The sequence below is a fragment of the Taudactylus pleione genome, unplaced genomic scaffold (genome assembly GCF_031769625.1).
Source record: "Taudactylus pleione unplaced genomic scaffold, aTauple2 ptg000061l, whole genome shotgun sequence".
NCBI lineage: Eukaryota > Metazoa > Chordata > Amphibia > Anura > Myobatrachidae > Taudactylus > Taudactylus pleione.
In genome coordinates, this window is record NW_028284463.1 from 16109170 (window position 1) to 16122129 (window position 12960).

Genomic DNA, 12960 nt, shown 5'->3' on the forward strand with positions numbered 1-12960 from the left:
CTGGGCAGGCCAATGCGTGTTGCATGCACTGAAGCTGCTAGCAATACTGCACAATGACCCATTCAGTTTGTACTCTGTGACGAAAAGGACAACTTCTAAAACAAAACATAAGTGATGCCAGCATCTACTTTAGAATGGAAATAGGAAATATCTTCTCTGCCAGCAAAAGCAGAGCTAAGAGACTGGATGGCTTCCCACTGAGCAAAACATTTTGTCTTCAGAAAGCACCTGGGTGGGTACTTCATGAGATCTAACGTGTATCACTGAATGATTATGATGACTATTATATATAAAGCGCTGCAAGTGGTCCGCAGCACTGTACATATGTCAACAGTAGCAGGGTACAAATAACATTACAATACAGTAACCAAAGCATAAACAGAGCACAAGTAACAATTAGCACCACAATTCTCAGTCCACTACAACTGGGAAGGTGAAGGCTGTCATTAAAGCGCTAGAGAAGTGGGCTGTGAGATAGTAGGAAGGAGGACCCTGCTCCTAGGAGCTTACAATCTAGGGGAGACAGATGACATGAGAAATGAGCATGTGGATGGAGACCTGAGGGCAGGAAGTAGGCAAGGTAGAGATGGCTGAGGTAGGAGGGTGGGGTGAACAGCCTGGTGCCGTGGGTTATGTGAAAGGGTATGCTTTGATGAACAGGTGGGTTTTCAAAGCACATTTTAAGCTATGCAAGGTTGGGGAGAGCCTGATCAAGCAAGGGAGCTCATTCCAGTGAAGGGGGGACCGCATGGGCAAAATCTTGGATACGAGCATGAGATGAAATAACCAGGGTAGAGGAGAGGCAACAGTCAGGCAGACCTGAGAAGGGAGGGAGTATGTAAGGAGCAGTGGATTAAGAGAGGGCCTTGTATTGGAAGGTGAGTTTGAAGAGGATTCTGTAGGGGAATAGGCAGTCCAGGTTTTGGTGGAGGGAAGAGGAACTGCGGGAGAGGAAGAGAAGTCTAGCTGCAGCATTGAGAATAGATTGGAGGAGAGAGGAGAAGGTTGCAGTAGTCGAGCTGAGAAATGATTAGTGAATGAATAATCACTTTGGTAGCATTCTGGGAGAGGAATGGCCCAATGCGAGCAATGTTTCGTAGCTGAAACCAACAGGATTGAGCCAGAGATTGAATGTGGGGGGTGAAGGAGAGGGTGGAGCCGAGCGTGACAAGCAGCGAAGTTGGGGAATAGGGGAGATAATGGTATTGTCAACAGTGATAGAAAGATTGTTAGGGGCAGAGACTGTTGGGGGGGGGGGGGGGAAGAACTGGAGGGCCCTTTCCTTCCTGTATGAATGAACTGAGCAAAAGCTGTGACCCTTATATCTAGGGCAAGGAACTATTTCTCTACGTGGCCTGAAAAATAATTTTATCCAGTTCGGAACGGAAAGTGACCCCTCCAGAATTTGGAGTGTGCTGCAGACTCAAATCTGAAGCCAGGAATGTCGGCATGCCAAGGCTGAAATTCTTGCCCCACCTTGTTCTCACATCAATAACTACTTCCCCAGATTCTTAGAGGCCATGCAGACATACTCCATCAGAGTGATTGAAACTAACTTTGGTCTGTTTAGATTCCAGACCCTCCACCATTTTTTTTTATTTTTTTTTTTGACCCAAGCCAAATCTAAACTGCACCTAGGGGAGGCCCTTGGAGCTTTGTAAACATCAATTTTCCTATCCATTCTATTTCTTAGAAGGGGGGGAGGAGGAGAGGAATACCTGCTCAATTCCCTATTCTGATCCAGAGATTAGGCCAAGACTGCCTCCACAATATATGTGGTCTACTCGCAGGCAACAGTTGCTGGTGGTACTCCACCTCATGCTATGCAAAAAAAATATCCCCCTTCCCAGACATTGATGAAAATAGGGAAAAAGATAGGACATATGTAATTGTACAACCTTGGATGATGTGAAGCTGGTCTGAACCCCCAAAAAACAGCATCCCAATATGAATCACCACTCCTGCACTGCAGAGGCGAGGGAAGTTGGCGAGAAAGAGCTGATGCCCCACCAAGATAGCTGTTGCATCTGTTCTGGTGGCCGAAGTTGGAAGACACACCAGGGCTTCCAACTTTGCCAAGACCACCTGAACAGATGCTACTTGGTAATACCTCAACCAAGAGCCCAGCACTTAGTGTTGGCAGCTTCCAAACTACTGTCCCCTGTATCTAGTGTGGGGCATGTGGCTCCACCATCTGACACTCACAGCACCAGGCACCCACTCCTCTGGAAGGTCTTGAGATGGGTTTTCAATATCTGTCCATCCCCCCTACCTTGGGGATGTGGAACCACCTACCCTAACAGTTATGGTCCAATGGCCGCAGGAGGCAAGGGGAATCCCAGTCACTATGAATAATAATCGAAAGAAACTCAAAATAAGTTGCTCCCACCTCTGGTTGGCACTTAGAAGTACTGAAGGTCCCAGGCATCCAATAAGTTATGGAAGGGGGGAGTAGTTTAAGTATTTGCCGGGAATTTTAACGTGCCTAATCTGTTCCTATGCTCTATTCAGTTTATCCACTGTTCCCCATAGGATGTATGCGAAAATGCATCAATGTAAACATGTTAAAAATTGTTACAAGCTTTCAGCCTCAGGCAGCCCACTCACAGGCATCTTGTTATTAGGCTCACCGGAAAACAGGTACCCTCCAACTGGTCTGTCTGTGGGCATAAGGGGCACAGCCTATTGGATTCCTGGTGTCTTCAGTTAAGGGTGTACCCTGTCTCTTGGTCCTAAATGGACCCAGGTTAGTGTAGTCAGCAAGTCCTAAACTTGTGTAATGGTTAAATATTCTGGAATCGTGGGCAGTAGGCAGTCCCACTAAGAGCTGTATTCAATATGGGAGCGAAAAGTCCGTGTTGGACTTTTTGCTCCACATCGGAGATTTTCTGGGGATAAAGTATCGGGCGCGTGCCCGCTTTGTACCCGTATTCAATTTTAAACCAGCGAAAACGGGACCCGGCGAATTGAGATTGGCGGAGAAAAACGGGAACTTTCGGGAAATTAATTGTAGGACCCCCTAAAGATGTGTAGACCTCAGGGATCACTATGGGTACACCCGTTTTGGCCTGCAGAAGAAAGTCAGGTTTTTAAATAGCCGCGCAAGGTGTTTTTTCCTGACATTGAAGTGATGCAGAAGAGCATTTTTAAGTGGTCCCATCAAATTTGGGGTACATAAAAATGGGGGTAAGCATTTTTTTAAGTCTCTAAAATGATTTTTCAAAATTCTGCAAAAATGCACCTGCCGCTACCATCAGCATTCTAGAAAACACCTGCCGCATACATGGTGACCCCCCCGAGGCTATTCCGCTAATTTAATAATTTTTTTCAAACACTTTTTTTTTTTTTTTTTTTAAACCCCAAAATTAAAGTACATTTTTTGGGGTGTCCCGATTTTTTTATTTTTATATAATTTTATTTGACACCGTTCATTTTTAAATGACATTAGCAGGGGTGCAGGCTAATTTTTTTTAAGCCTGCACCCCTAAACCCCAATTCTGCACTTTTTTTCGCCACGTAAAACATGGTGAAAACTTATCCCCGTTTTTTTTCAAATACTTTTCGAACATGCGAAAAGTCTTTGAAATTGAATACAGGGATAATTGAAACATGCGAAAATGACGTCATCCGCGATAATTTTTCACTGATTCTGACTTGTCGCATCCAAATTGAATACCTCCCTAAGTCATTAACATTTAAACCCAACTCTCGCCTTATTGCAATGTGACGTATAATTGCTTTTAATGGATTAGAAAGAATTCATAAAGCTGCTGTTTTGTCCCTATACAGGTGCTTTATTCAGCAAGATTAAATCCTCCTGTACTGTAGGTGTGTGTGAAAAGTTGCAGGGTTTTTCCTGTCTGTTTGGGGCAAACATGGAGCAGCGTCTAGGCCAGTAGTCTCCAACCGGTAGCTCGCGGTCTTAATTTTGGTAGCTCACCTACTGTAGCTGCAGTACTGCCAAGTCAACAAGGAGCAAGTGACCTCGACGCCATGGGTGGAGCCACAGGGAAGCACGTCAGGTGATTGCCGCAGCCTTTACAGCAATCACCTGAGGTGCTTCCCCGTGATCCCTCCCACGGCGTCTGCGCTATGGTGGAGCAAGCGGCTCCCAGCCAGCCCTGCCGGAAAATCACACAGCAGCCCTGCCTATATCATTTGCTCCTCTACTGCACGTTCCTCCTTGGAGCCGGTAATTAACAGTGAAATGAGCCTGTGCTTACATTTTATCTACAAACTCCAACAATATCACTGTAATAATGAAATGCCTTTTTTTATTTTTTATGAAACTTTTTTTTTTTTCCTTTTCATTAAATTACCTTCAATTGTTCGATTATTAGCAATTTTAGTAGCTCTTCAGGAGGTTTCATTTTTCTAAAGTAGCTCACACCTCCATTAAGGTTGGCGACCACTGGTCTAGGCAGTAGGGTTAGACGTTGCCGGATGGCCTGACATCATTGTGTTTGCTAACTTTTTACTTATGCAACCAAAACACCTTTTCCAAAACAATCCCATTGGACGAGCTGGCAGCTCTTATCTGCTCAGGAAACTGATAATTGCTGAGAAGGGTCCAGCGCAGATCAAAAAACGTCCTAGTGCACAGATGTCCATCCTTTATGCTGAGTGTACAGGTCTGTGATACAAGGGGGAGGGACAGGTGCAGTGTACATGTTTTCCTGACCTCTGGTCCATTACACCCATTTACAGCATTCACCAGTTGCATGCTTGCCGGCCCTTAATTTAATCGTGCTTCATTAGAAGTGAGTAACCACCTCAAAGCAGCAAGACACTCTCTTATCTCACGTCTGTTTGTGGAGCTGTCAGCAAATGATGTTTTTCCCTCTTACCGAACACCCCCCCCCCTCATATTTGCTGGAAGCTCTACAGTATTGTGTATTGTGCAAGGTTCTGGTACAGAAACAAGGCAACCTTAAAGGGCCATGACACTGGAAAACACTGCACAACATGTTGTGCATAGGACTTCCTACAGGAAAATAGGGCAGGCATTATCTAATATTTATAGGGGGTCACCGAGTGTCCGTAGCCTATATATATATATATATAATGTAACCGTATCATACAGTAGTAACCTAGTGCCCTGGGATGGCTGTGCAGAGAGGATCATAGGCTGTGAATGGAAGTGTGTTTGAGATATGGATAGTGCAGGATGAGAACAATAGAGACTAGGGCAATCATGGAAAAGCAGTGCAATATAGTCATATATCATAAATAATACATGTGGTAAGTACTTGTCACCCCACCAAACACAACTGAAAAGTCTAGGTCAGAACGTACCAACTGTGGTCTAGATCACAGGTTCTCAAACTCGGTCCTCAGGACCCCAAACAGTGCATGTTTTCCAGGTCTCCTCACAAAATCACAAGTGAAATAATTAGCTCCACCTGTGAATCTATTAAAATGTGTCAGTGTACCATAAGCACACCTGTGCACCTGCTAGGTCACCTGGAAAATGTGAACTGTCTGGATCTAGTGGTTCTCAAACTCTGTCCTCAGGACTCCACACAGTTCACGTTTTCCAGGTCACCCTGAAGGTGCACATGTGTATTCATTACTCACTGACACATTTTAAAAGATCCACAGAGTTTGAGAACCTGTGATCTAGATATAATGGATTATGTTGGCGTCCCTCCCTGCTTTCCCGATCCAGCCAGCAGTTGTGGTGGTGTGGCCTGCTGACCACTGCTGTGCATAGCGCTAACGAAGCACAGTTCATGCCCCCACGATGTGTGGTCACGTCTCATTTTTGTGTATAGAGCTTCATCTGCCAGTCTTTGGGCATGGGCTTCCAGTAGGTAGCCTGTGAAGGCTATTGCCAGCCGGGTGGCTTGTTAAATAATGGTTTTCTCCCCATAATAAAACTGCCATTAAAATGAGCCCTAAACCTTTATATTCTAACACTTTTATTTTTTAATTTATTTACAGTTACTTATAAAACACCAGCATATTCCATTGAGCTTTACATTTGGGAACAAAACTGTAATAAAACAGGATTGGGTAATAACTGGTATACAAAGGTATGAGGGCCCTGCTCGCATGTTTAGAAATGTAAAAAATCTATACATATTTGTTCTATAAATGTTGTGTTGTAGATCCTGCTGATAAGCTTTGCCCTTCTGTTCAGAAAGCCCCACCGCAATAATCTGTGCATTGATTCTTAAAGGACAAAGATTATAAATGTGTTCAGCTTAATATTTTTATTTACGATACAATTATGGGAAGAACAGACAGTGTAATAGTTTGTATTACTGCCTCACAGCACTGAGGTCAAGGGTTCAATTCCCACTATGGCCCTAACTGTGTGGAGTTTGTATTTTCTCCCTGTGCTTGCGTGGGTTTCCTCAGGGTGCTTCGGTTTCCTCCCACAATCCAAAAATATACTGGTAGGTTAATTGGCTCCCAATAAAAATTAACCCTAGTGTGTATGTGTGTGAGCATGCAGTAGGGATTATAGAGTGTAAGCTCCACTGGGGCAGGGACTGATATGAATGCCCAAATATTATCTGTAAAGCGCTGCGGAATATATGTGCAATATATAAATAACTCGTAATAAATAAATAATTATCTTGCAAAGTACTGTAATACCCCTAATTGCATAATATGAACTATAAGGCATAGGGGGAGTTCATTTAGTCGCTGGATTTACTCCACAGCTAATTGGTGACGCTGCCCGATTTAATTGGCTGTGGGAACCCTGCGCGCTGTTTACCATTGAGTCTGCATTTTATGTGGAATAAATGGGTTAGCACGCGTTAACCCAGTGTTTACCGTGCGGGTAAAAGTAAATTAAATAGCTATTCCTCGAGTGGCGCGATCAATTAGCTGCGTGTATGTAATAATTCCCCCCCCATAGTGATAACTTGGGTAAAGCCAGATTAGATCCTGCTTCTAGGCTGACTTTAATAAGAAAAAAAAAAAATATATATATATATATACATATATAAATATATATATATTTTTTTATAATTTTTTCTAGCACACAAGCATTGTAAGATTTGCCAAACAATTGTTTGTGTTGTACATATACAACATTATCTGTTCCCGACCGTCCATTATTTTTGCTCCCTACTGCAATGTACAATTTTTAATTTGTTTGTCCTAACATTAATTAAATGAAACATCAATAAATTCAGGTCAGGTAACTGCAATAGTTAGGAGCAGAGCATTTTATAGTAGGGGAAACGGGTCTTGTTGGAGTGTCAGCATATGTTTGCATGTACTTTACTGACTAATATCCTATTAAACACATGAAGGGCAAAATTTACTAAGCAGCAGGTTGTAAACCCCGACGGTTTTGAGATCCGCAGATTTTCTAAGGCTAAACGCCAACCACAGTCAAAACACATTTTAGAACAGAATAGAACAGGGCTAGGGCTAAAATTACTAGGCAGCGGTTTTGGTGTCATTTCGAAACTGCCACCAAACCAGTGGGGTTTAGAAACTTCCGTCAAACTGCCGAGGTTTAGAACCCCCCACTTCGCACGTTTTTCCTGAAGTTTCTTTAACTTTGCGTACACACTTGGCGATATTACTGAGCGATTGCATGATTACGACATCGTAATCGTGCAATCACTCAGTAATCGTGCACTATAATTTCGGAAACGACCAGCGATGCGCGCTCCCGCTGGTCGTTTCCGACATTATCATAGCCTGAACATGCCGGTCAATCTGCCGATAACGACAGATTGGCCATGTTCAGGAATAATGGAGGGTGCCTACACTGTACGACATAGAGTAGGCACTACAGGGGATCAGGAACAACTGTACAATTACGATGTCGTAATCATATTGTCTTTCCTAATCGCCTAGTGTGTACGCTGCTTATTATGTATTTGGTGCTATCCAGGCCTGCTCACACCCTGGCTGTCACTCAGTGCTGCCTGCAAAGTGTGACTTGTTAAACTTTTCCTAGTAGCCAATGCAAGAGTTCCAGGAGTTGATTTGATTACTGTTTAATCATATTAAACACCTCTCGCTAGCAAGTTCTTCAACCCTGGGGGAAAAAAAAACATAAATAAAGTTGTTTCATACACTTGGTGGGGACTGAACCATGAAATATTATCACTCTGAAATATTCAATACATTTTGTACTACTCCCCATTCTATGTCTCCACCCCGCAGTTGCGTTGGGGCAGAAAATAAGTTAATTTGAGGCCTGATAACAAAAAAAAAAACTTTTTTTATTTTATTTTTAATTTGATGGTGCAAAATTTTGCTTCCCATGGTTGAAACCTCATCATTCTGTTTGCCAATAAAATCTTTTAAAAATACATGTGAAAGCAGGGGTCCCATGACTTAGCACAACAAAAGCTGATGTAGAAGATCTATGTCCTAGTGCAGTGTTTCCTAACCTCAGTTCTCAAGGCACGCTAACAGTCCAGGTTTGAAGGTTATGGGTCCCATACATCAGCAACAGATTGTCGCAATTCCCCCATCTCCAGATGCTGCAGTCGGGGCATCAGTGAGTACACCATGTTGGATTTCCCTGAATTGCAGATCCCTGCCAAAATATGATTGTGATCACCAAATCATGACTTTTTAACATGAAGGATTTAGCCGATTCCCCGACGGATCATAGATGGCCGTCGATCGCCGTTTTCCGAACAATCTGCGGTTCTGGTCACATCGTGGAATCAGGTAAACGGCAGACAGATGTATGGGGTCCTTAATCCTTACTTGAGCACAGGTGAGTTAATTAGTACCTTGATTTAAGCATCTGTGCTCAAGCATGGATATCACTAAAACCTGGACTGTTAGAGGTATATTTATTAAAATTAGAGTTTTTAGAAGTGGAGTTGTTGCCCATAGCAACCAATCAGATTCTAGCTATTATCTTCTAGAAGGTGCTGTGCGACATTTGTAAAATTCAGCAGATGTTCAGTTAAAACGTGTGATAAAACACAGCTTATACTACACAACTACAGACTCCACAAAGCAATAAAGCACAAGAATACATAGGGCCATATTCAGAGACTTGCGATGCCAACATTAACGCAAATGGGCAATGCTTTTCCTTCTGCGCGTGCATTTGAGTCACTTCGTGCTTGCTCCATGATTACGTGTGAACTGTCGCAGATCAAATTTAGATGCATGATATCAGAATGTAAGGGGCGTTCCTGGACGATGACTGGGAGATAATATGTAGCTAAAATGATGCACGGAGATGTTGCGTCTTATAGGAGTGCCGCGGGCGTGTTGCTGAGAACAGTTGCGTACAAAGACGCTGAACCGTTCACATAGAGTTATGATAACCTATACTGTCGTCTAAGACCTCTAGAGTCACACCGGCGAGGTCTTCATGCCAATAAAAGCCCCCCGTTGTTCCCTTAGAGCTGACCACGCTCAACGGTACTTAGGATGCCGTCTGGACTTATGCTCGGAACAGTAGAATAGATGTCGGAGCACTGAGGTGGTATAAGGGGCTGGGCCGTAGGCTGACGTTGCGGCTCCAAGGTGGAATAAGCAGCGAGGTTGCGGGTAGCTGATGCAGCACTGAGGTGGTATAAGCAGTAGGACTGCAGGCTGATGTTGCTGCACTTCAGGTGATATGAGCGGCAGGACCACAGGCTGATGTTGCTGCATTTGAGGTGATATAAGCAGCAGGACTGCAGGCTGTAGTCACTGCACTGAGATGAAATAAGCGGCATGGCCACAGGCGGATGTTGCTACACTTGAGGTGATATGAGCGTCAGGGCCGCAGGCTGATGCCGCTGCCCCGAGGGTACTGTGTAGCTGGTAGCGACTGCAGTGATGACTAAGGGGGAGATGTACTAAGCCTTGGAGAGTGATAAAGTACCAACCAATCAGCTCCTAACTGTCACTTTACAGGCTTTTGTTGAAAAATGGCAGGAGCTGATTGGTTGGTACTTTATCACTCTCCAAGGCTTAGTACATCTCCCATAAGGTTGGAACACCAAGGAAAAGTTTGCAGCATCAAGGCAGAGATTCTTCACAACCATGAACAGGACCAGGGTCTTACACACAAGGCAAGGGAGGAGTAGCCCTGACTTCCTTATAACTCAGAGACCCACCAATGAGATGCAGGTTAGGCCTGTAATTAGTAATTACTGAGAAGAAGTAGCTGCGGCGGTGCTTGTAGCTATAGATCTCATTCCCTGCAAGCAGCCCCAGCAGTACCCTGCAGCCGCAAAAATGTCCTGGTTGCCTGGCAACCGCAGCCACAGGCTTACTCGGGCGTCCTGGTTGCTTAACAACCAGCAGACGGTCTGCCCTTGCTGCCGGAAGCCGCGGTGTCCTGGTTGCTTAGCAACAACCAGCATCATGGTCAGACATGAGCCGCATCGGTTGGCTCTTGGCACATAGGGGGCAGTTCTCAAGCTGCACCTGCTGTAGGACTGATGCAAGTTTTGATGGTGCGACCAATGGCGGCGTCTACGAACACACCAAGCGGTATTTTAGCATCTTCTGACACTGACAGCGGGTGTCTCAGTCCAAGCACCTTTGCATGCAGGGATGTACACCAGGGAAGGACTTTGTAGTGGCATGATTAGCATAAAGATGCGTCCGCGTCTGCACTTGACTTAGATTCAGTCCGACAGGGTGAAATGAATTTAGGAAACAACGCAGGATTTTTTAATAACTGTCCATAAATGTAGGGTTAGCTCCCGTGCATGGGTGCTAATGGATGAGTCAATCCACAAAGGTTTACACGTCCAACCAATAACCAGGCCGTTTGAAGGAGAGATGGACGTTTGAGAAGTCGGCTTCCTGATTGGCTGAAAGAATCCCACTATTTGTTTAGATGCTGCTGTGGGCCGGGTGATGAATTTGAGACTTGTACTTTGTGTCACTTATGTCTGCTTGAAAGCCTCCATCAGCAACGACTGCTCAGCTGGATTAATGATCAATTACCCCAACCTGCTAATAAGTTCCTTGTAGTCAGCAGTTCTGACACTGACCCCTCCACATCCTGGAGCTTGTCCGCTCAGTACAGGGAAAGTAGGAGGACGAGAGCCATGGAACCAAACGCCACCACGTCCCAAGAACCACTGCAGCAGTTCAATATCTCCGATATTATAGTGATTGTGGCGTACTTCATGCTCAACGTGGCTGTAGGGATCTGGGTAAGAAAATGTCTTATTACCTTTTTTTATGGGAGTTATGTAATGTACTGGCCTGTCTGATTTATAGTCGGTATTGATGGTGTCTGCATTGGTTCTATGATTAAGGGGTCTATGTACTAAGCAGTGATAAGAGACAGAGTGAAAAGTGATAAGAAAGTGATAAGGTGCCAGCCAATCAGCTCCCAACTGTCATTTTTCAAACACAGCCTGTGAGATGACAGTTGGGAGCTGATTGGCTGGCACCTTATCACTTTCTTATCACTTTTCACTCTGTCTCTTATCACTGCTTAGTACATAGACCCCTAAGTATTGTATTGTATAGTCCTGTTGTATCATTGCCATAGCTTCTGCTGTTTCCGTGGTTATTATAACCGAGAATAAATGCAATAATTGGAGCTGTGTTTAGTCAGCACAGATAACGGCAGCGAGCTTTGGTGCGTCTGAAATGCGAAGGGAAGCAGATGCAAAAAATAAAATTCAATTTTTTTTATGACGACACTTATAAATATACAGTATGTGCGGTTATCCCGTTCTGAAACTGAGCGTTCAGTGTACTGTGAGGTGACATTTAAAACTCACTTGCAGCAGTTTCAGTGCGTTTGCATAAATGGGTGTGTTTTTAAATTGTGCGACCAATCAAATGCAGTCATTATTATTAGTGGGTAAGTTACGCCAGGGCTAGAGCATCGGCCCGCAGCCCAGGCCTCTTCAGAGGCCACGTTTGTTACTTTTCTGCGACCATTTCAGCCGCGGGCGTATAGAAGTGGAGATGTTGCCCATAGCAACCAATCAAATTCTAGCTATTATCTTCCTGAAGGTGCTATATAAGTGATGAGTAGAATCTGATTGGTTGCTATGGACAACACCTCCACTTCCATAAACCCAGACTTTAGTAAATATACCCCTTACTGTACATTGGCTGCATGTGCCTGCCCAATGTTCTCCTTTGCTCCACCATTCCAGTCCCATTCCCGGGCCTCCTATTCCCGCAGTCACAGGTCGAGAGTACACATGAAAAGAGACGCACATTGCGAAACCTTGCGCAATTTGCGGTCAAAGGAGGCCAAAAATTGCATTTACCTCTCACTCTGAAAAAGGCCCTGAGGGGATTACTTAGAAAGGTTGATGCATTTGCTCTCCAAACATATGTACGGTAGGAAGAATGTGTACGCTTATGTCGATAGAGGCTATTGAATCATTTTAAAGTTTCATTACCATGTTTTTGTATACAATATAATAGTGTAATTAAGGGCCTCATTTACTAAGGAGTTTTATCACCAAAACGAGTGATAAATGTCACTGTGTATAATAAATGGTGCTCCAGCCAATCAGCTCCCAACTGTCATTTTCCAAACAGATGATAGCTGGAAGCTGATTGGCTGGAGCACCATTTATTATACACAGTGACATTTATCACTCGTTTTGGTGATAAAACTCGTTAGTAAATGGGGGCCACAGTGTCATATACACATATGCAATTCCTGAGTAAGGTCAGACCTTGTGTAAGTGTGCGTGAGGCTGCGATGTTACTCCATTGTACCAATGTTTTTGCAGTCTTGCTAAACATTACGGATGTGTGTAAGGTAAAGCGGGCGTCCTTGTGTAGTGCTGCGGCGGCATAGCCATCGCAATGAATTAGCATACTATCGCGGTTGAACTGCGTACATAAGCGCAGCTGCTATCGCAATAGCGATCCTTGCTGAATTAGGCCCTATATACACATTCCTCTTACCCTGTCATGCCTGATAATGGTCTCCTTGGATTATTATCCAACATTAGTTATGTTTGTGGTCACACATGCTCCGATATCCCACCAAATGTTTGCTATCGCCCACAGTGGCGTAACTAGGGGATTTGG

At 44.2% G+C, this 12960-nt stretch overlaps 1 protein-coding gene across 1 annotated transcript in view; it reads left to right on the forward strand.

Moving 5' to 3' along the window:
* The first annotated feature begins 10994 nt into the window (after positions 1-10994).
* The window catches only part of SLC5A10 (solute carrier family 5 member 10), a 200415-nt gene continuing 198449 nt past the window's right edge, over positions 10995-12960 (forward strand). Inside the window, exon 1 of the mRNA XM_088464806.1 lies at positions 10995-11102. Coding sequence (XP_088320932.1) covers positions 10995-11102 — 108 coding nt within the window. The remainder of the gene's footprint in view (positions 11103-12960) is intronic.